The 25,000-nt window shown below is 45.2% G+C and overlaps 1 protein-coding gene across 2 annotated transcripts in view; it reads left to right on the plus strand.

Moving 5' to 3' along the window:
- The first annotated feature begins 6,089 nt into the window (after positions 1–6,089).
- LOC308333451 (uncharacterized protein) overlaps positions 6,090–25,000 on the plus strand; it is a 47,790-nt gene continuing 28,879 nt past the window's right edge. Inside the window, exons 1-9 of one of the 2 annotated variants that reach the window (XM_080789872.1) lie at positions 6,090–6,268; positions 11,088–11,453; positions 14,341–14,490; positions 15,669–15,720; positions 16,131–16,326; positions 21,706–21,842; positions 21,950–22,195; positions 23,322–23,627; positions 24,211–24,626. In XM_080789872.1, the coding sequence (XP_080645998.1) occupies positions 11,117–11,453; positions 14,341–14,490; positions 15,669–15,720; positions 16,131–16,326; positions 21,706–21,842; positions 21,950–22,195; positions 23,322–23,627; positions 24,211–24,626 (1,840 nt within the window). In that variant the 5' untranslated portion in view covers positions 6,090–6,268; positions 11,088–11,116. The remainder of the gene's footprint in view (positions 6,269–11,087; positions 11,454–14,340; positions 14,491–15,668; positions 15,721–16,130; positions 16,327–21,705; positions 21,843–21,949; positions 22,196–23,321; positions 23,628–24,210; positions 24,627–25,000) is intronic. The other variant, XM_080789873.1, reaches the window with a different exon arrangement.

Here is a 25,000-nt window from a genome sequence, read left to right on the forward strand (position 1 = left end):
CAGTCACATAATCACATTATCAGCCCCTCCCCTAACCCCTCCCCCTTTATCATACAACTACAGCTGTGGGTGCGGCTTCAGTTCAGGTGGATCACCACCCATCACCACATAAAAATCAAAATTTTAACAAATACTGTACACTTTTTTGAAAAAATTATACCTCCTTATATAACAATAAGAATATCATGTTTTAGGGTGGGAAAAAATCACGGCACTCCATCTTTAATTCACTATTTTTTACATGTTATTTGGATGACCATTTAACATCAAATATGCATCAAAACCTTGAGCGATTACAATAGAGCACCGAAGACCTGACGTCACTGTCGGTAGAGGGCGTCAGTCCCCAGGTTCATGTATGTTTTATTTGCATTATAATCCCCATAGGGGGGATTTTAAATCTCTTCATATAAGAACTGCGTTTGAAAAATAAACCCATCACCCCGGCCTTTTCACTCATATGGATATGAAGCATCGACTGAAGGTGGAAATGTACAAATATACCCAAAGAGTAACAAAATTAGCGTTAGAAACGAGTCAAATAACCCAGAGACTACATTTCCGGGTAGGCGGAGTGGCTGCATCTCCCCGTCGCACAACATAAACTGAATGTTAATTACGTTTATTTTACTTTTATTGATATTTAATGTTTTGTGGTTAGTACGAGTTGAGTCACCACCAGCTGAGCTTACGTCAACGAGGAATCTCAGGAACGCAATGTGTTGACAGCTGGGCGTGACGTATATTAGCAGCGACATTGCCTTGACTTCGGTGCTCTATTGCAATGTATTATTGGCCACGCCCCTTTAGTCTTAGATTGACTGGCCTATAAGGCTCTGGGATGGAAACACATGACTGTGTGTGTGTGTGTGTGTGTGTGTGAGTGCGTGCGTGTGTGCGTGTGTGCGTGTGTGCGTGTGTGCGTGTGTGTGTGTGTGTGCGTGCGTGCGTGCGTGTGTGCGTGTGTGTGTGCGTGTGCGCGTGTGTGCGTGCGTGCGTGCGTGTCTCTGGTATGGAACCAAATGGACCCAACACCGGGCCTTTATATATTTAAATGACATTGAAATAAATGTAAATGAATGAATTATCAGATATAAAGTTATCATTATGTAAATGAGAAAGAGACTGTGCATTTATATAGTGGCTATAATTTATACAAAGCACCTTAACAACGGAATTGGCAATTCCGTGCATTCACGCCCAGAAAACCCAACAATTATTATTCCTTTCCTACCACACTGAAATCCTCCCCATAGCCAGCAGTATGGGCCCCTGGGCCCCCGCCCCCACCTCCCCATAGACAGCATTATGGGCCCCTTGGCCCAAAATACATTTTAGCAGACTAAATCAACTGTAGATTTAGTCGACTAAATCAGAGAGTTTAGTAGTTGCTCCTAAATGTCTAATTCAGGGATAATAGTTAATGCAGGGTTACCAACAGTTTACACTAAGTGTGAATGAACAGGGTTTACACTGGAATATACCAACAGTTTACACTAAGTGTGAATGAATAGGGTTTAAACTGGAATATACCAACAGTTTACACTAAGTGTGAATGAACAGGGTTTAAACTGGAATATACCAACAGGTTACACTAAGTGTGAATGAACAGGGTTTAAACTGGAATATACACAACAGTTTACACTAAGTGTGAATGAACAGGGTTTAAACTGGAATATACCAACAGGTTACACTAAGTGTGAATGAACAGGGTTTAAACTGGAATATACACAACAGTTTACACTAAGTGTGAATGAACAGGGTTTAAACTGGAATATACCAACAGGTTACACTAAGTGTGAATGAACAGGGTTTAAACTGGAATATACCAACAGGTTACACTAAGTGTGAATGAACAGGGTTTAAACTGGAATATACCAACGGTTTACACTAAGTGTGAATGAACAGGGTTTAAACTGGAATATACCAACAGGTTACACTAAGTGTGAATGAACAGGGTTTAAACTGGAATATACCAACGATTTACACTAAGTGTGAATGAACAGGGTTTTAAAGAGAGTCAAAGGGCGCAGATGAAGAAGAGCTGCACTAATTGGCGTCGTTAAGGTGTGCATGGCAACAGTTTGTGTCGTGCGTGATTTCACAGCAGAAGATATATAAGATGATGCACCGTGTTGAAAATGACTGTAGACATTGAGAGAGAAGAGAGCGACAGTAGACAGACAGTGATGTTGTCTTGGACCGTTTCCAAAGCAGGAGGACAAATGCGAGCTGGACATGCCAATGTAGCAGTCAGGAACAAACTGTATTCCTTTAGAGGGACCTTCAACATCATGGAACAGATGGATGTCCATGTCTTCAACACAGTGTCTTTATGCTGGAAGAAGTTACCTCCAGTGGAACCTGGAAGAGGAGACGGTCACCTTGAGGTTCCATCCATGCGCCACAGCCACACAGCTGTGTTGGTTGAAGATACAGTCTACATCTGGGGAGGATGCTGGAGAGGGAAGTACTACAGTGTGCTTTATGCATTTGATGTGGACGCCCACATGTGGTTGAAACCCAGCAGGGCTTCTGGAGCTGTTCCAGAGGCGAGGTGTGACCACTCAGCCTGTGTGTTGGGGAAAATCATGTTTATCCATGGAGGACACACCAAGCTGACTGGATGGACTAATGACATGTACAAGTTGGACACCAGCACAATGGTCTGGACTTTAATGAACACCAGAGGAACTCCACCTCCTGCTTCAAGGCGTCACTCTGCTACCATCATCGGGACAAAGATGTTTGTATTTGGGGGCTACATGGGGGGTCAGTTCTGCAACACCATCAGAGTGTTTGACACAGAGACCGACCTCTGGCTGAGCACACCTTCAGCACAGCCGCTTCCAGAAGGACGCTGGTGTCATTCAGTCTTTACTTACAATGGAGAGATGTACATATTTGGTGGTTACAACGGTAACAAGAACCTAAACGATGTGTGGAAATTCCGTCCAGAGACCTTCTCCTGGAAGAAGGTTGAGCCCAAGGGGAAAGGACCATGTCCAATGTATGGTATGTGCTGTTGCATTGTGGGAGATCGTATCATCCTCTCTGGAAGATACAAGGGAGATGCCACTGTCTCTGATGAGCTTTTCATTTTAGACCTGAGTCCTAGTCTTAAGACGTTATGTAAGCTAGAAGTTATTCAGTACGCTCTGGACCAATCGGAACTCACACACGACATCAGGTGGGAACTGGCAGCCATGACCAAAACATCGTCAAAAAACAACTAAGAGAAAACGAGACATTCTTATAGAGCTCTAACCTGACAACGAAGGCGGGGCCAGCCCTGGACCTAACCTGGACCAGCCCTGGACCCAACCTGGGCCAGCCCTGGACCTAACCTGGACCAGCCCTGGACCTAACCTGGGCCAGCCCTGGACCTAACCTGGACCAGCCCTGGACCTAACCTGGGCCAGCCCTGGACCTAACCTGGACCAGCCCTGGACCCAACCTGGACCTAACCTGGACCAGCCCTGGACCTAACCTGGGCCAGCCCTGGACCTAACCTGGACCTAACCTGGGCCAGCCCTGGACCTAACCTGGGCCAGCCCTGGACCTAACCTGGACCAGCCCTGGACCTAACCTGGACCAGCCCTGGACCCAACCTGGGCCAGCCCTGGACCTAACCTGGACCAGCCCTGGACCTAACCTGGGCCAGCCCTGGACCTAACCTGGACCAGCCCTGGACCTAACCTGGGCCAGCCCTGGACCTAACCTGGACCAGCCCTGGACCCAACCTGGGCCTAACCTGGACCAGCCCTGGACCTAACCTGGACCAGCCCTGGACCTAACCTGGGCCAGCCCTGGACCTAACCTGGGCCAGCCCTGGACCTAACCTGGACCTAACCGGGCCTCGCATCTAAACGGGTTAAGGCTGGATTGCTTTGATCAGAACATCACTGATCTCCAGATGGAACGGAGTTGGGAGAATGGAGGAACCCCGAGTCTGTCCCGGCTTGTAGATCTTGTAGATCTTGTATATCTTGTAGATCTGCCGCTTGTGAATTTCAATCATCCTGAAACGTAAACCTGTTTTGGACGCGGTGAGGTTTCCACGGCGACAGAGACGATGTCCACTTACGGAGAAAATAATAAATCATGAATCAAACTGTGTGCACTGTGCGCAGGGGGCCCCCACCACCACCCCCAAGCTTTTTTTTTGCCCACGCACGCACGCACGCACGCACGCACATCAACAGCAGTTTGGGGGGGGGGGTTCAGAGTCTTGTTCAAGTACACTTCCACACTGACCCCCAGGGGGCGAGGCCGGCCCGGGGATCGAACCGGGAACCGTCCATTCCCCAAGCGGGACCACTCTACCCGCTGATCCACTGCTGTCCTGAGGAGCAGGAGAAGGTATATATCCATTTAATTCATTCATTAAATTATTATCCACTGTGTGCCGCAATAATTTGAAAATATAATAATTTAATTCTAAATACTGTCACTCATGCTATCATTTCTGGGTTTGTAAATGGCTACAAACCCCTTTGTTTTATGCAGGCATATGCTTTGTAATTGAATACACTGTAATACATACAGTGAACAATAACTAATGGTTAATAAAAAACTAAAAACTAAAAAAACTGGAGACTGACTGTTCAGTAGGCCTAAGTGGGTGTTGTGATCAAAATCTGAACATTATTTATAATGGTGTGTAAAGCAGAACTTCTAGAATTTGCATACGGACACGTTGGGGCCCCCCTAGTGTCCACGTTGCGGACCCCTAGTGTCTACGTTGAGGGCCCGCTAGTGTCTATGTTGCGGACCCCTAGCTGTCTGTCCCTGACGACACCTCCTTTATGAGAGAACCGTATACCCTGCAGAGGACAGACACCACCAGCAGGGGGCAGCAGTGAACTGGCTTGGATCTGAAGTCACAATGGGTTTGCATTGTCTGATGAAAATGAATGACTGTCACATAATCTACTGTAGGCCTACCTATCTACTGTATATACTTACATATCTACCTACTGAATGACTGTCACATATCTAAACACTAGTGTCATTGATTGATTGATTGATTGAAATATTTATCAACAGTTTGCAGAATTACAGTACATTTCAAGCACAAACTCAATGCAAAGACTGTTAACTGTGAGTGGACGACCCAATTATTAAATTAACCATTACGCTTGTTTACAAGAGGGCCCACCAGGTTCAATTCATCAAAACATTTAGAGACGTACAAATAGACACTTTTGAGAGCGGTTTTGAAGGAGTCAAGGGATTCACATGTCTTAATGACTGTTGGTAGGGCGTTCCACATTTTGGTGACATAGGAGCGAAAATAATTTAGTCCCTTGTTCGTGCCGGATCTGGGTTGTACATGGTTCGTTGCATTCCCTCTGGTGTTGTGGGTGTGGACTTCGTTAACATTAAGGAAGTATCTAGACAGGTACATGGGTATCTTGGTGGTTGTATCGAATATTGTGGACCAGACCCATTGCATTCTGTCGTCGACCCTAAGCCATTCCAGCCTGTCAAAGTGGGCAGGGGTGAGGTGGGTTTGGGGGGTGAGGCCAAGTAGGAGCCTGACCAGTTTGTTTTGGGAAGTCTGGAGCCTAGTTTTAAGGGCCTTTGAGGTGCTGTGGTACCAGGAGGTCTTCAAGGTGTTTTTGTTGACCAGTGAGGAGATCCTGTAAAGGAATCTTGTAATTTGGTTGACTTTATGGTTTTTTACCACTACGTTTTTTGTATTGAGTTGTGCTTGAAATGTACTGTATTCTGCACAATGTTAATAAATACTTTAATCAATCAATCAATCAATCAATCAATCAATCAATCAATCACTTAATCAATAGAAGTATAGCCTACATGATGTTTAAGTATTTTATCCCCCTATTAACGGAGTAGAACAATGTGCCTGATTTTACACTTGATTGCGTGCTGAAAATATTTTCAGAGCAAACCAATCATAAAATGACTTGTCTTTCAGTTCTACTGCGTAAACTAGTAGATAGCGGAAACGGAAACGCCTTTTTTACCGGATACGGTTAGTGGGCGTTACATTCAAGCATCCGGATGTGCGCGAATAGCAGCCAGCCAATAGAAACGCTGTGTTTGTTTGAGTGACAGGCAGCTGTGAGAGTAGTGCGAGCAGCTCGGCTGTTTAGTGTTTATTAACGTTAACGTTCAAAATGACGTCTTTCTCACTAAAGTCGTGACGTATTAACCGTGTTGGACACTTTGTTTCCAGTTGGTGTAAAAAAGAAACACACACGGCGGGAAAAACACGTGTTTCTATACGTCATTTTGAAGCGTGAGTAAAATAAAGCTTTGTTAGCCTGTGTTGTTAGCTTAGCTTTAGCTCACCTCCCCGTCCGCCTAACGTTGTGTTGTTAGCTTTAGCTTAAGCCCTCCCCGTCCGCCTAACGTTGTGTTGTTAGCTTTAGCTTAGCCTCCCCGTCCGTCTTAACGTTGTGTTGTTAGCTCAGCTTAGCGTCCCCGTCCGCCTAACGTTGTGTTGTTAGCTTGTTAGCTGGTGTTTCCAGAGAGTACAACTGCGTTAGAACAACAAGTCGGAAGTGTTAAAACAAACAGCCGTTCAACGGTCAGGTGTGTCAGTTTGTTGTGAAGACGTTTAGATGCTTCTAACCTTTATGTTTTAATGTGTTTCCTCTGTTTGTTGTTGCTCTCCTTGCTGTGTTTGTTTTGATTAGCTTCACTTCCATCACAGCACGCTAGCATGCTAATGCTAACTGTTGGAAGCTGCTACAGAACATTCATTGTTGTTACAGAACCTTTATTTATTTATTCTGCATCTGAGCCGCGGAACCACCGTTTGATGACATATTAGCCTCTCAGACCCATCTGAGCCACGGAACCACCATCTGATGACATTTAGCCTCTCAGACCCAAAACTAAAGAATATTGTTGGATCAGATTCTGTCCACAGTTTGTTATTGATGTTGGTACCATTAGTACCAACAACATGATGTTGGTACCATTAGGAGAGAGAACATGATGTTGGTACCATTAGGAGAGAGAACATGATGTTGGTACCATTAGGAGAGATAACATGATGTTGGTACCATTAGGAGAGATAACATGATGTTGGTACCATTAGGAGAGATAACATGATGTTGGTACCATTAGGAGAGATAACATGATGTTGGTACCATTAGGAGAGATAACATGATGTTGGTACCATTAGGAGAGAGAACATGATGTTGGTACCATTAGGAGAGATAACATGATGTTGGTGATTAGGAGAGAACATGATGTTGGTACCATTAGGAGAGAGAACATGATGTTGGTACCATTAGGAGAGAGAACATGATGTTGGTACCATTAGGAGAGAGAACATGATGTTGGTACCATTAGGAGAGAGAACATGATGTTGGTACCATTAGGAGAGAGAACATGATGTTGGTACCATTAGGAGAGAGAACATGATGTTGGTACCATTAGGAGAGATAACATGATGTTGGTACCATTAGGAGAGATAACATGATGTTGATAACATTAGGAGAGAGAACATGATGTTGGTACCATTAGGAGAGAGAACATGATGTTGGTACCATTAGGAGAGAGAACATGATGTTGGTACCATTAGGAGAGATAACATGATGTTGGTACCATTAGGAGAGATAACATGATGTTGATAACATTAGGAGAGAGAACATGATGTTGGTACCATTAGGAGAGATACCATGATGTTGGTACCATTAGGAGAGATAACATGATGTTGGTACCATTAGGAGAGATACCATGATGTTGGTACCATTAGGAGAGATAACATGATGTTGATAACAGGCAAACACTGATCAAAATAACTATTCTCCTACATTCTCTAATTGTGGGCAGCAGTTCCCAAACATTTTCATGTCGAGAACCCCCAAATTGATACTAATTAGCCCACAGACTCCCTTTGAAAATATATGCCAGGGACCCCCATGACTCCATTTCAAGGACCCCCAGTTTGACTTGCGTTAGTTCTACGGACCCCCCATTTAATGGCATTTCTATCTCGGGGACCCCCAGTTTATATTGTAAAAATCAAAAGTAAATTTAACTCTGAATTAGGGTCAATTTGGTTCGATCTGTTCACTCTGAGTTACAGACCCATTAGGGTCCATTTGGTTCCTAACTATCATTTAGCATGGGGACCCCCTGGATCTCCCTCAAGGACCCCTGGGGGTCCCCGGACCCCACGTTGGGACTTCTTGTGAAGGAAGCAATGCAGATGTTTAAGAATTTAACTCCTGAGTGGTTTGAAGTTACGCTCCCAGGAGTTGAAGATCTCTACGGGTCCATTTGGTTACCAACTCTCTCGACTAATATAGCAGCATGGGGAGTGACCACCTGGAACCCCCTCAAGGACCACTGGTTGAAAACCACGGTTTTAGATGTATTGATATTGTGTAAAATAAATAAACACAGTGACATTCTTTGTTTGTTTTGTGAAGAAGTCAAAGACAGTGGTTCCCAAACCTTTTCGTGTCAAGGACCCCCAAAATCATAATTTATTAAGCCACGGACCCCCCATTTGAAAACGCATGCCAGTGACCCCCATAAGGGAGAAGTTTTACGGCTCTAGCAGTGATTACGAAACATTTTAATAATGGACCCCCCTTTTAATGGTATTTCTATCTCAATATATATTGTAAAACCAATGTTAATTTAACTCTGAGAGTGTACAAATCGGGTCCATTTGGTTCCATCTGTTCACTCCGAGTTACAGACCCATAAGGGTCCATTTGGTTCCATCTGTTCACTCCGAGTTACAGACCCATAAGGGTCCATTTGGTTCCATCTGTTCACTCCGAGTTACAGACCCATAAGGGTCCATTTGTAACTATCTAATTGAGCTGGGGACCCCCTGGAACTCCCTCAAGGACCCCCATGGGTCCCCAGAGCCCACTTTGGGAACCCATGGTCAAAGGTGTTGGTGAATGAACGTCTGATCGTACAGATATCTTCCTCTAAATGCTGACTGTCTTCTGATAGACTCATGTTTGTATATCGGTGATGCTTCTGATACCCTTATAACTCATTCTGACCTGAGATCAGATTCTAAAAATGCCTTCTACATCCTGACAGTTTTCATTCTGACCTGAGATCAGATTCTAAAAATGCCTTCTACATCCTGACAGTTTTCATTCTGACCTGAGATCAGATTCTAAAAATGCCTTCTACATCCTGACAGTTTTCATTCTGACCTGAGATCAGATTCTAAAAATGTCTTCTACATCCTGACAGTTTTCATTCTGACCTGAGATCAGATTCTAAAAATGTCTTCTACATCCTGACAGTTTTCATTCTGACCTGAGATCAGATTCTAAAAATGTCTTCTACATTGATTGATTGATTGATAATTTTATTAGACAATTTTGATGCAAACAGTACAGGGTACAGTCAAGCACAGCATTGGTCCAAAAGGACGGTATACAGAAGAAAGACCTTGCGGTCTTGTTGCCATTCGGGTCCCATGCATTCATTCACAATGACAATAACAGTGACAACAAACAATACGTTTCTCAAACACACTAAATCTACATGTACAGGTTGGAATATAAATAAATTTATAATAAAACATAAAAAAAGGGGGGGGGGGGGAGAGCCAATCACCTTCTCTCCCTTTGACCTGATGACAGTGATAGGTGAGTTTTCAGACCCTTTTTAAAGGAGACCAGCGATCTGCTTGTTTTGAGTGAAGGGGGCGGGGCATTCCACACTTGAGTGGCAGTGCTGTGAAATGTGAATTTACCCATATTTGTTCTGAAAATGGGTGGTACCAGATCATTATTTACACTCCCTCTTGTATTATGGCTGTGGGAGTTGCTCACCTTTTTGAGGTAATCGGTCCAGTAAATGGGCACTGTGGGCATGGACGGCAGAGCTGCATTTACAATCTTGAATGCTAGTCCCATTTTCAGTTGATTGACTCAGTTGATTGACATCCTGACAGTTTTCTGAAAAAGCTATGTTTCTATGTTCAGTGGTGCTTCAATTTTTCAAAAATAGCAGACCTACAAGCTCGTAGCGCGCGCGCTACGAGCTTGTAGGTCTTCATTTACATGTAAAGTCTACACAAATTGAGTTTGTCTGTTTTCTCTCCTAATTGTACCAGTACCAACACAGCATGGAACTGTGGACAGAATATTCTTTAGTTTTGGGTCTGAGAGACTAAATGTCATCAGATGGTGGTCCGTGGCTCAGATGGGTCTGGGGTAGAGCTGGGACTCGATTAAAAAAAATAATCTAATTAATCAGAGGCTTTGTAGTTAATTAATCGCATTTTAATCGCATATCAATATTCAACCTGAGAACAGTGAGAAACCTTTTTTTTTATGTTTTTTGGTATCCCAGTGAATCAATGAATAGTGACTACAGGATACCACTCATTTTCAACATTTTACTGTCATTAATATACCTGTTGTGGAAATAATAATAAAAAGTCACCCCATTCTGTGTTGCCTAGAACTGGAGGTCTGAAAAAAAATTAGTAACAGTAACAAGTACATCTCCAGTTCTAGGCAACACAAAATGGGGTGACTTTTTATTATCTCCAGTTTTCAGTACTATAGAAAAGCGCCCAGTGAGAAACGTTCCGCGGTGAAACAAAAGGTGCGATTCATTTATCTGTAGTTAATCGCGATTCATTTTTCTGTAGTTAATTCATCTAAATTAATCGCAATTAGTCCCGGCCCTAGTCTGAGAGGCTAAATGTCATCAAACGGTGGTTCCGTGGCTCAGATGCAGTATACATACTTAATGGGACTTGACATGGACTTGACATATATATATTTTATTACATATAATAAAATAAATATTTTATTTATTATATTCACAGGTCTATGAATATGTTTACATAATATTTCATTATATATTTCCAGGTCTATGAATATGTTTACATATATTTTATTATATGTTTCATTATATATTTCCAGGTCTATGAATATGTTTACATATAATATTTCATTATATATTTCCAGGTCTATGAATATGTTTACACATATGTTTTATTATATATTTCCAGGTCTATGAATATGTTTACATAATATTTTATTATATATTTCCAGGTCTATGAATATGTTTACATATATTTTATTATATGTTTCATTATATATTTCCAGGTCTATGATATGACGGCGGCGCCACAACAATGACGTCGCGGTTCGGCAAGACGTACAGCCGCAAGGCGGCGGGCGGCGCTGGGGGCGGAGCTTCGGGCGGCGGGGGAGGAGGGGGAGGAGACTCCAAGTTCGACGAGGTCCTCTCGTCGTCGGCCTCGGCCAATAAGCAGCGCGCCACGTCTCTGAGCACCAAGTGGGGGAAGACCACCTACAAGGCCGCCGTGCTGGGCTCCAAGAGGCCCGCTCCCCCCCCCGCCGGCACCCCCCCCCGCCCCCACCACACGGGACGCACCGCCAAGAAGAGCCACGAGGCCGTCCGCAAGAGGCCCCGCCTCCAGGAGGCCGCCGCCGCCGCCGCCGCTACGGGTGAGTCACCAATAAAAAAAAGTAGAAATAAATGTAACCCATTTAGACCAGATTCTACAACCTTCACTTGGGGAAAAGGAACGGGGAATTATTGTTTTACTGTTAAGGCCTATTCATAGTCTAGATTTTCGGTGGTGAGCTGACCACCACTCCGGTGGTGAGGCGACCACCGCTCCGGTGGTGAGCGACCACCGCTCCGGTGGTGAGCTGACCACCGCTCCGGTGGTGAGGCGACCACCGCTCCGGTGGTGAGGTGACCACCGCTCCGGTGGTGAGCTGACCACCGCTCCGGTCGTGAGGCGACCACCGCTCCGGTGGTGAGGCGACCACCGCTCCGGTGGTGAGGCGACCACCGCTCCGGTGGTGAGCTGACCACCGCTCCGGTCGTGAGGCGACCACCGCTCCGGTGGTGAGGCGACCACCGCTCCGGTGGTGAGGCGACCACCGCTCCGGTGGTGAGGCGACCACCGCTCCGGTGGTGAGCTGACCACCGCTCCGGTGGTGAGGCGACCACCGCTCCGGTGGTGAGGTGACCACCGCTCCGGTGGTGAGCTGACCACCGCTCCGGTCGTGAGGCGACCACCGCTCCGGTGGTGAGGCGACCACCGCTCCGGTGGTGAGGCGACCACCGCTCCGGTGGTGAGGCGACCACCGCTCCGGTGGTGAGGCGACCACCGCTCCGGTGGTGAGGCGACCACCGCTCCGGTTGTATGTTTTTTCTGACATAGATTATGCTTATATTATAACTAACCTAACCAAGTACATAATAAACACAAATTCATTAATTCAATTATTGAAAATGCTCTTTACAATTATGAGGTGGCACTATTATTTTAATTTCACCACCACCAGCTAGCCACCACAACAATATCATTGTTGCAATTTGTACTGTATATTGCAATTTGTACTGTATAGTAAATATACAGTACATACACATTGCAATAATGATATTGTTGTGGTGACAAATGTTGTCTTTAATGTTCAGATTAATTTAATATGAAGGACCCCTGGGCCCTTACCCTAATGGAAACAAATAGTGCTTTCTTGGATTATAAAAATTGAACTGTAGGCTACGTTCCTGTGCTTTTTTCTGCAAACTCTTTATAAAGTAATCAATCTATGGAGGTATATGCACCTAAACGCTGGGCTCAACAGTCACGCGATTAATTTAGAGACAAATCAAAAGCATTGATAGTGATATTTAACGTGATTCATATAATATCAGACAGAAGGACGTCGAGTCATTGGCGGTCTAAATTAACAACATTAACAACAGTTGTAGGCTACAACACGCCTAATGAAAAGCTCTGTAGAAGTTTAGTAGTTTTTATTTTCTATTACGTTACTATCCTGGGGAAAGTGAACGAGCCTTGCATCATCCTCGTCCCCCGCCGGCTGTGGTGGAGCTGCGGGGAGTGCAGGCACGGCTTTCCGCATGGCTCTCAAACGCGATGTGCCTACTGTAGATTATTCTCGTGAGTTGTGGACTCGTGTAGACATATTGATTTTGAGAACTCGTGGACGTGGTCGTGCAACTGGTAGCCTACAAGTTGCAACAACCTTTGCAGCGAACTATAGCATATATCATTTATTGCACGTTGCGTGCTCAGCCTCAGTCATTTCCCTCTCTGTTAACCACACTATGGAGATCTCTTCGACATACTGTCCCACTCGCTCCGCGGCGGTCGCTGAATGCACAGAACAGTGGGCGTATCCTCCCCGACCCCACTCTCTCATGTAGGTGGGGTGACGTCACCACAGGCTCTGCTTGCATGCATGCACAGACACAGCGGAGATAAATGACAACTGATGAGATCCGTTTGGGGAACCGTTAATACGAAAACGATGGAACCGGCTCCGGATCCGCAATGTCGGAACCGGGTCTGAAATGGACCCGGTTCCGAATCCCAACCCTAGTGGTGAGCTGACCACCACTCCGGTAAAATAAATAAGCTGAAATAACGTTGAGCGGTGGTGAGTAAAAACAGAGAGAAGGGCTGGAGCGGTGGCGGTGTTTTTCTCTTCACCGCGGCTCAGTGACGTCATGTTGTAGTTCGGTGGTCACCTCAGTGACGTCATGTTGTAGTTCAGTGGTCACCTCAGTGACATCATGTTGTAGTTCGGTGGTCACCCCACCACTGAAAATCCAGACTATGTATGAGCCTTTACTCTTGTTTCTGTCACCTTGTAGGGTGGTTGTACCGTTGTTCTGTCGAGTAAAGGCTCATACATAGTCTGGATTTTCGATGGTGGGGTGACCACCGAACTACAACATGACGTCACTGAGGTGACCACCGAACTACAACATGACATCACTGAGCCGCGGTGAAGAGCAAACCACCGCCACCGCTCCAGCCCTTCTCTCTGTTTTTACTCACCACCGCTCAACGTTATTTTGCGCTGGTCAGCGCTGGTCAGCGCTGGTCAGCGGTGGTCGGCTCACCACCGAAAATACAGACTAAGGCCTTAACTCTACTGTTGTTTCTGGTCCCTTGTAGGTGGTTGTTCTGTTGTTTCTGTTGAGTAAAGGCCTATTCATAGTCTGGATTTTCGGTGGTGAGGTGACCACCGCTCCGGTGAGGTGACCACCGGAGCTGAAATAACGTTGAGCGTTGGTGAGTAAAAACAGAGTGATGGGCTGGAGCGGTGGCGGTGGTTTGCTCTTCACCGCGGCTCAGTGACGTCATGTTGTAGTTCGGTGGTCACCTAACCACCGTAAATCCAGACTATGTATGAGCCTTAGCTCCATCAATACCCCTAAAGATACCATGGTGACATCATGTGTGGTGATACTGCTGTATTGTGACATCATGTGTGGTGATACTGCTGTATTGTGACATCATGTGGTGATGTTATATTCTTCCTCCCCCCCCCCCCCCTCCCCCAGACGAAGACCATGAAGACCCGTTCGGCTTCGACAGCGACGAGGAGTCCAAGCCTGTGACCTCATCGCGCAGCGCTGTGACCTCATCGCGCAGCGCTGTGACCTCATCTCGCAGCGCGCCTGTGACCAGCACTGGAGGAGGAGGAGGAGGAGGTAATTTAACTGTGACCTCATCATCTCGCTTGTTTGTTTCCATTGTGGTCCTCTGTGTAATATGGGAATCGGTCAGAATCGGTATGTATCGGCAGATCATGTGACCCTGCAAATTAATCGGTGATCGATCGGATATATCGGTCATAATTTCATAATAATCGTGCAGCCCTATGAGACACAGACCATAGACTGTAAAAAATATGGACAAAGCGTTCCCCGCGTCTAACATGAACGTAGAATGAAGCCTGTCAGTCCTTGCACTGGAAGTCGCCATCTTTCTAGATCCGTTTGGGCCCAGCTGGCCCATTGGCTGGCCCAGACAACGAGGCGGGACTTCCCCCCTTCTTCTTCGTTGGTTTTTATTTTGACTTGAGTGGGTGGGGGATCCCGTTCATAGACTGTAACGGTAGCCACGCCCCTCAGAACATGCGCGACTTTATGGTAAACTTTTTTATAAATGGGACCATAATTTTCCAAAAAGAATATTATGACATTAGAAATGAGACTTTAAACTAGTGACTGGAAGCAGAAAGTATTCATGACCATGTTTATTAAGGTAATACAGTCTAGGTGAAGTTGGGCCCAAATACATGGACTTCTATGGGGCTATGGGTTTTTTTGAGCCAAATGACAGACAGCGCCACAACAGGCCATTATATGAACTTTCATTTCCTTAGTGGCACGTAACTGCACGTAACTCGAGAACCGTTCGCTCTGCCGAGTTCACATTCGACACACAGGGAGGCACAGAGAGACACAGACACAGAGAGGTAGACTCCTCTTGGGGCTCTCTAGTCTGGGGGGCGTCTGTGTCTCCACAGACACGGAGAGGTAGACTCCTCTTGGGGCTCTCTAGTCTGGGGGGCGTCTGTGTCTCCACAGAGAGACACAGACACAGAGAGGTAGACTCCTCTTGGGGCTCTCTAGTCTGGGGGGGCGTCTGTGTCTCCACAGACAGCATCAAAACAGTTTTAAGGACATGTCACGCCAATGCAACTGCCATTGCGGTGGTAATGGTTCGAGGACTCTTTGAGTTGCATGGCCGATCATTTGTGTGGTTTGGGTCTTTAGTCTTAGTACACAAAATGTACGACGCCTGACTTTGTAATAAAAAAAACCCTGTTCTCTCTCTGTGTGTGTGTGTGTGTGTGTGTGTGTGCGTGTGCGTGCACGCTCAGGTGAGACGGCGCAGCATAGCAGCTACTCGTGGTACCGCAACGCCTCAGACAGGTACCGGCTTTGATCTTTATCACCTGCACCTCCTTAATCCATGTTGGGCGGGAACCCCTTTTGGTGTTAGCATTACGCTATGCTTTAGCTATAGAAAAATAGCAGATCTACAAGCTCATAGCGCGCCACCGAGTGGCGCGCTATGAGCTTGTAGGTCTGCTATTTTAAAAAAAATCGAAGAACGACTGACATAGAAACATAGCTTTTTCAGAAAACTGTCAGGATGTAGAAGAACATTTTCAGAATCTGATCTCGGGTCAGAATGGGTTAAACAGCAGAATTCCTGACTTCCGGTTTCGGTTTTCCGGCCAAATCCGCTTTCAAACTGAATTCTAAATCACACGTCTAAAACCAAATTAGTTTATTTGTATAATTGAACGGTGTTAATGGTCCCTGATTGGTCTTCGCAGCGACAGGAAGCCACGCCCATCCCAGACCACCGCCCTGAAAACAGACTCCTCCTCTTCCTCCTCCTGGGACGCCGTCGTTGTCAGCGAGCGTAAGCCCCGCCCCCCGCCACAGAGCTCCGCCCTGAAAATAGACCCCGCCTCCTCCTCGTCTTCCTGGGACGACATCGTCAGCGAGCGCACGCCGTCGCTCTGCCAGGTATGACATCATCACTTATTACATCATGACTTATTACATCATCGTCTTAATCACAGTTATTACATCATCACTTATTACATCATCATCTTAATCACAGGAATTACATCATCACTTATTACATCATCACTTATTACATCATCGTCTTAATCACAGTTATTACATCATCACTTATTACATCATCATCTTAATCACAGGAATTACATCATCACTTATTACATCATCACTTATTACATCATCGTCTTAATCACAGTTATTACATCGTCACTTATTACATCATCACTTATTACATCATCGTCTTAATCACAGTTATTACATCGTCACTTATTACATCATCACTTATTACATCATCGTCTTAATCACAGTTATTACATCGTCACTTATTACATCATCACTTATTACTAGGGCTGTCACGATTCGATTCAACTTTCAATTTACAATGTAGTCGTTTATCAACGCTCTTAATCCAGAGCGACTTACATTAAGCAAGAACAAAAGCATGGCATACATCACATATATAAAAATGAATTATCATGAATCATGTATAAACTAAGAACGTAACAGTGAAGTATCTATATGTAAACTATACATACTATACTATATTATATATTATACATGTGTACTATAAAGTGCTATGACTTCATAAAACTCAATTCTACTGCTGTCTACGTAACAAGTAAGCAGCAACCTTCCATGTTAAGGTCACGATTCGATACGATTTTCGATAGGATTCAATGAATATTTTTAACCCATTCTGACCGGGCACCCATTTTGGTGTTAGCATCATGTTATGCTTTACCTATTGAAAAATAGCAGATCTACAAGCTCATATCGCGCCACCGAGTGGCGCGATACGAGCTTGTAGGTCTGCTATTTTTGAAAAATCGAAGAACGACTGACATTTTTTAGAATCTGATCTCAGGTCAGAATGGGTTTAATCAGACCAGTGTGTGTCCAGTGGAAACCTCGTATGAATCTGATCTCAGGTCAGAATGGGTTCATCAGACCAGTGTGTGTCCAGTGGAAACCTCGTATGAATCTGATCTCAGGTCAGAATGGGTTCATCAGACCAGTGTGTGTCCAGTGGAAACCTCGTATGAATCTGATCTCAGGTCAGAATGGGTTAAAAACCTATTTTGAGCACAGAGCTGTATGATCATTAATTTAGGCTAATGTTTTGATTGGTAAAGAAAAACACTTGTTTCTCTGCAATAAGTCACTTTTATTTGACTAATAACTAATGAGAGTGATTATAGAGCGTCGCAGTCCCTCCCCCTTTCAGAACAACGAGTTGCCCAGGAAATGAATCCCAATGCATTTTTCCCTCATAGGCATTTCTAAACGTATTTATTTAACCCATTCTGACCTGAGATCAGATTCATACGAGGTTTCCACTGGACACACACTGGGTCTGATTAACTCATTCTGACCTGAGATCAGATTCTAAAAATGTCAGTCGTTCTTCTAATTTTTCAAAAATAGCAGACCTACAAGCTCGTATCGCGCCACTCGGTGGCGCGATATGAGCTTGTAGATCTGCTATTTTTCAATAGGTAAAGCATAACATGATGCTAACACCAAAATGGGTGCCCGGTCAGAATGGGTTAAAGACCTTTTAAGCGTCGTACGAAGCCAACTCTTGTCGTGACAAATCATGACAACACACACAATTTTTCGGGGCCAAACAAAGAATTAGAAAGTAGAAAAAACGGCAGGTTACAACACTTTTTTTTTTGTTGTTTTTCTTCTTTGTAATTAGTTTTTGAGGGGCGCTAGCTGGTAACTCCTATACTAACCATGGTTCACATGGTCATGTTTCAGGGTTACTCCTATACTAGGAGGTATATAATAATAATAATAATAATAATAATAATAATAATAACACTTTATTAGTATAGCACCTTTCATGACATGAAATGCATGCAAAAGTGCAAAAGTGCTTTACAGAGCAATGGAGAAAAAATAAAATAAAAGCAAGGCATAAACGTTTAAAAAAAACAAGCAGTAATGCAATACAGTGAGGACATGAATAACAAAAAATAAAACATAAATTAAAAGCAAGGGTGTAGAAGTGGGTCTTGAGCTGTGCTTTAAAAATGTCTACAGAGGGGGGCACGGAGGCACAGTTGGTAGTGCTGTCGCCTCACAGCTAGAAGGTCCTGGGTTCGATTCCCGCTCGGGACGCGGTGGGTGCTGGCGGCGTGTTTCCTCCTCCGCGTCATCAGTGCCCATACCCGAGGCGGGGTTGGCGAATGGGCCTTTCTGTGTGGTTTTCCCCGCCTGATAGAGGGGAAAGGAACTGGTTGGAATAACGTGTTCCTTCCACGCGCTACGTCCAACCAGGGAAACTCCCCCCTGTCAGGTGTAAAGGAGCAACTTGGACACTCAGGCATGAAGGAAGCATGAGTTCAAGTCCGTTGCTCTCCCCTTGTCCCCCATATATGGGGACTAGGTTGGTGGAGGGTGTGTAGAGCCCAGGATCAGAATTAGATGATTGACACAGGGGTGAAAAATGGGTTACAAAATCGTGGGATAAAAAAATATATATTAAGAAATAACTTCTTGTACTGTAACTTCACAAGTGACTGACGGTTGTCTGCATCGAACTTGGGCGGCATATAAAACAAATAAATGTGGCCTTACGGGCCCAGGCATACTGCTGCTATAGGATAGGCCTACTCTTAAATTGACCTCTTGCATAAAAGCTCTTTGACTGTCTCAAAGAATACAATAAAATGCAAACGGAGTAAACTAACTTTGGCATGGCAAAGAACGGAGACAGTTTGGTTAACGACTTGGCTCAATTATTAAACCCATTCTGACCGGGCACCCATTTTGGTGTTGGCATCATGTTATGCTTTAGCTATTGAAAAATAGCAGATCTACAAGCTCATATCGCGCCACCGAGTGGCGCGATACGAGCTTGTAGGTCTGCTATTTTTGAAAAATCTAAGGAACGACTGACATTTTTTTAATCTGATCTCAGGTCAGAATGGGTTAATCAGACCAGTGTGTGTCCCGTGGAAACCTCGTATGAATCTGATCTCAGGTCAGAATGGGTTAACAACTTGGCTCAATTATTAATGACTCGGCGCACTGAGCCTGTTAGCTGATTGATCGCCCGCTGCATGCGGTGCGGAGCAACAGATACTTAACCCATTCTGACCTGAGATCAGATTCATACGAGGTTTCCACGGGACACACACTGGTCTGATTAACCCATTCTGACCTGAGATCAGATTCTAAAAATGTCAGTCGTTCTTCGAATTTTTCAAAAATAGCAGACCTACAAGCTCGTATCGCGCCACTCGGTGGCGCGATATGAGCTTGTAGATCTGCTATTTTTCAATAGCTAAAGCATAACATGATGCCAACACCAAAATGGGTGCCCGGTCAGAATGGGATAATAATAATAATAAAAAAAGAATAGCTTTAGGATAGGCTAAGAAGACTGCCGAATAAATAAAAACAAATGATAATATTACTGCAATAATACTTGCGCGCCGTTATATACATTTTCCGATGTGAATTTCACCCAGACTGGACTTCAGAAGTGCGGCAGCATGCTGCTGTCTGCCACACACACACGCACACGCACACACACACACACACACACACACACACACACACACACACACACACACACACACACATACACACACACACACACTAAAATCTGGTCAAAACTATAAAGACTTTGAAAACCACGTGTTTTACATTCTATCTCTCTCGCTCCGCGCCTAAACTCTCGTCCTCTCTCTCTCCTAATTATTATGCAGCGCAGCACACACACACACACACACACACACACACACACACACACACACACACACACACACACACACACACACACACACAGTATAGGCTCTCCTCTGACAGAACCTACGTCTCAGGAGCTCCGCAGTCCGCAAAATAAAAACAATTTAAATACTGCGGGAGCATTAATTTATTACCACACTAAACAAAGTTGGATTTGTACATTTGCAGAAACTACAGATACATAACGTAAGTGTTCTTATTATTGTCCGTCTGCTCTGGGTTTTATAATGCAGCGTGAGATAGCCGATCTGCAAGCTCACAACGCGTTGCGCTGATTGACACAGTGCACGTGCAGCAGCTACTGTATATAACTATAATTAAGTAGGCTAGTTTTTAGTGTGACGTCTGTGTGTTATTCACTTCTTGTTCCTTAAGGTGGGATTATCAGAGCGATATATAGTGCAGCTGTGAGTGAGTAGCCTATACTCAGCTGTGAGTGAGTAGCCTATACTCAGCTGTGAGTGAGTAGCCTATACTCAGCTGTGAGTGAGTAGCCTATACTCAGCTGTGAGTGAGTAGCCTATACTCAGCTGTGAGTGAGTAGCTGCTGCTGCTGCGTCCGTGCACCAATAGAGCAATAGATGCTTGAAATATTAAATAAAAACATGTCGGTTCGGGCTCGGGGCGTTTCTGGACTTTACCAACGGGCTTAGAAAAAAACCTGAGAGGTGGTCAGTCGACTGAGACCCGTTCCGATCGATTAGTCGACTATTCGACTAATCGAGGTCAGCCCTATATTGTACACAACCATACTATACAAACGGAGATATATATATATAAAAGGTGGATTTGGGTGTGTTGTTGTCTGCAGTGAGCTACAGGCTGGGTTGTTCACCGGCATATAAGTCCGACAGGCTGCTGAAACTCGTCCTGTGAGAAACATTCCGGGCGGCCGTGCGCATGCACTGAAATATCGCGAGCAGACTGGTGATTTCGATTCGTTTTCGATACGAATCGAGAATCGTGACAGCCTTACTTATTACATCATCACTTATTACATCGTCTTAATCACAGTCATTACATCATCGTCTTAATCAGTCATTACATCATCGTCTTAATCAGTCATTACATCATAGTCTTAATCAGTCATTACATCATCGTCTTAATCAGTCATTACATCATAGTCTTAATCAGTCATTACATCATAGTCTTAATCAGTCATTACATCATAGTCTTAATCAGTCATTACATCATCATCATTACATCATCGTCTTAATCACAGTCATTACATCATCATCATTACATCATCGTCTTAATCACAGTCATTACATCATCGTCTTAATCACAGTCATTACATCATAGTCTTAATCAGTCATTACATCATCATCATTACATCATCGTCTTAATCACAGTCATTACATCATCATCATTACATCATCGTCTTAATCACAGTCATTACATCATCGTCTTAATCACAGTCATTACATCATCGTCTTAATCACAGTCATTACATCATCGTCTTAATCACAGTCATTACATCATCGTCTTAATCACAGTCATTACATCATCGTCCTCCTGTGGCCACAGTAACCTGACATGTGACTCCATATATGGTCCTTCCAGGCCGCCACCCTGAAAGCCACAGGCCACGCCTCCTCCTCCTCATCGGCGTGGGACTCCATCGTGGGCCTGACTCCGCCCCTTCCTCCTCCGAGCTCCGCCCTCTGGGTGGGCGGCGGCCTGGAGCCGGAGCGCAGCAGGTGGGCCTTTAATCTGATGATTTGATATGATCACTATTATCGGAATCAATCATTCAACCGAGCCCTGTAACAACACGTGTATTTAACTCTCGTAACGGCCCCAACAGCAGGGTGGAAAGGCCACACCCCCAGGAGGCGGGGCTCCAGAGGCTCCGCCCCCCCGAGGCCGAGCCCACGGAGCCGTCGACGGCGGCCCAGCGCTCCGACTCGCTGGCCCGCCGTCTGGGCTCCGCCTCCAACTGTCGCACGTACCGCCGGCCCGACAGGAAGAAGGACGACGACCGCACGACCGCCGCCCACCGAGTCGCCGCCGCCGACGACCGCACGACCTCCGAGCGACTCCCCGCCACCGAGTAAGGCCCGCTGGCGTCTTAAACCATCATGACGCCTTTCATTAGTCAGTCACCAGCATTGATCTGCTCTGGTTCAATAGCTAAAGTAGGGATGCACCGAAATTGAAATTCTTGGCCGAAACCGAATATAGGAAACAGTTGGCCGAAAACCGAATACCGAATATGATTAATATTATACAACTTTTTTCCTACCATTGCTGTCATGGCCGTACCTTAAAGCTATACCTGATTTATGGCAAAATAAATGGTTATGGCAAAACTTAACTTAAATAATGATCACTGTTATGGGGTCCATAAAACATTTATTCAGCCCTTTTGGATGCATTCATTGCATACACTATTCGGTGATATATTTTCTGCCTATAGGCCGAAAATGCATTTTTAGCCATTTTCTGCCGAATATTTTCTGCGGCCGAATATTCGGTGCATCACTAAAGCTAAAGTATAACATAATGCTTAAACTCACCTTGAAACATTTAGGCCTGACGTCGAAATAAAAAATAAAAAAATATTTTTCAAATGTATTTCTTTCTATAAATATTGAGAACCACCAGGTTCTCAATATTTCATGTGAAGGACCCCAAAACTTATTATGTAATATGCCGCCGACCCCCACCTGAAAATACGTTGTTCCAGGGACCCTCCAGAAGCAAAGATTTGAGTTAAAAAACTGAAACTCTGAAAGAACATATATTCAAAAGATTTGAGCCACATTTTCACGATTTTTCAAAAAATAGCAGACCTACAAGCTCGTAGCGCGCCACCGAGTGGCGCGCTACGAGCTTGTAGGTCTGCTATTTTTCAATAGCTTAAAGTATAACATAATGCTTAACCCATTCTGAACGGGAACCCATTTTGGTGTATAGCATCATGTTATGCTTTAAGCTATTGAAAAATAGCAGATCTACAAGCTCATAGCGCGCCACCGAGTGGCGCGCTATGAGCTTGTAGGTCTGCTATTTTTTTGAAAAATCAAAGAACGAATGACATTTTTTAGAATCTGATCTCAGGTCAGAATGGGTTCATCAGACCAGTGTGTGTCCTGCAGTGGAAACCTGGTATGAATCTGATCTCAGGTCAGAATGGGTTATAAATGTTCAACCTGAACTCCTCGTTTGATTGACAGCCCCTCCGCTGACGCCGGGCGGGGCCGGGGGCGGGACCAGACGGTGCTCCACCCCTCCTGCCTGTCCGTCAGCAACGTGTCCGTCATCCAGGCCCGGGGGGCGGGGCTTAGCGTCATCCAGGGCCCCGCCTCCTCCAGGCCCCTCCCCTCCCTGCAGGCGGGCTCCGCCGCCGCCGTGGTCGCCGCGGAGACGGTGGACTCCTCGTCCTCGTCCTCGGATTGGCCGAGGGGGAAGAAGGCGGAGTCGTCGTCTTCCGATTGGCCGAGGAGGAAGAAGGCGGAGTCGGACCGGAGTACTAAATCCAGGTACGGATCCAAGCGAAGAGTTGGACTGATTCCTGCAAGCCAGGTTCATTTAGTCGACTAATACTATGACTGATTCCTGCATGGCCAGGTTAATTTAGTCGACTAATACTATGACTGATTCCTGCATGGCCAGGTTCATTTAGTCGACTAATACTACGGCTAGCTGGCACTAGATGGCGCTAAAAGAGTTAAGGTCATTACACACTGGCGAATTAGCGACGCGATATATTTGTGCGAATAATTCGCATTTAAAAAAACAAACAATTGAAGTCCATGCAAGCTTCCACATCAGTGGCGAATGTGCGAAGATGCGACCGTTTTCGCTCTTTATTTGTTCGCTCTGGTGTCGTATTTTGCAGAGATTCGCAGGCGAACTGCAACATGCAATATTTCGCTTTTTCAGATCAAAGGTGTGGGAAGCTCCATCTGTAACTGGCTATTTGATTTTCTGACGGGTAGGCCCCAGTCTGTACGCATAGGAGAGAGAAGCTCATCCACAATTCTCACCAGAACTGGTGCGCCCCAAGGCTGCTGCCTCAGTCCTCTGTTGTATAGCTTGTTTACGTTTTTTTTCTTCTTCTAGTTTTATCCAGAAGGCGGACATGTTTGGCTTTGAGGAACACACCAACATCAGCCAAAAATCTGGAGGGGTTGGAGACCACAGAGAAACATCTGGAGGGGTTGGAGACCACAGAGAAACATCTGGAGGGGTTGGAGACCACAGAGAAACATCTGGAGGGGTTGGAGACCACAGAGAAACATCTGGAGGGTTTGGAGAGCACAGAGAAACATCTGGAGGGGTTGGAGACCACAGAGAAACATCTGGACAGTTTGGAGACCACAGAGAAACATCTGGAGGGTTAGGAGACCACAGAGAAACATCTGGACAGTTTGGAGACCAGGTGGAGACATGTGAAAGCTCGGAACACAAGATGACGTACTTCGGCTTCGATGAGATGAGCGACGGGGACCCTGACGACGAAGACGACGGCCATGATGGTATGTGAGCTTGTAGATCTGTCCTACTATCTCCATGACTTTATGCGTTGTGAGCTTGTAGATCTGTCCTACTATCTCCATGACTTTATGCGTTGTGAGCTTGTAGATCTGTCCTACTATCTCCATGACTTTATGCGTTGTGAGCTTGTAGATCTGTCCTACTATCTCCATGACTTTATGCGTTGTGAGCTTGTAGATCTGTCCTACTATCTCCATGACTTTATGCGTTGTGAGCTTGTAGATCTGTCCTACTATCTCCATGACTTTATGCGTTGTGAGCTTGTAGATCTGTCCTACTATCTCCATGACTTTATGCGTTGTGAGCTTGATCTGTGAGCTTGAGCTCCAGATCTGTCTGGACTTCCAGGGGCAGG

The sequence above is a fragment of the Protomyctophum bolini genome (assembly GCF_963924005.1).
Source record: "Protomyctophum bolini genome assembly, chromosome: 18".
Classification (NCBI taxonomy): domain Eukaryota; kingdom Metazoa; phylum Chordata; class Actinopteri; order Myctophiformes; family Myctophidae; genus Protomyctophum; species Protomyctophum bolini.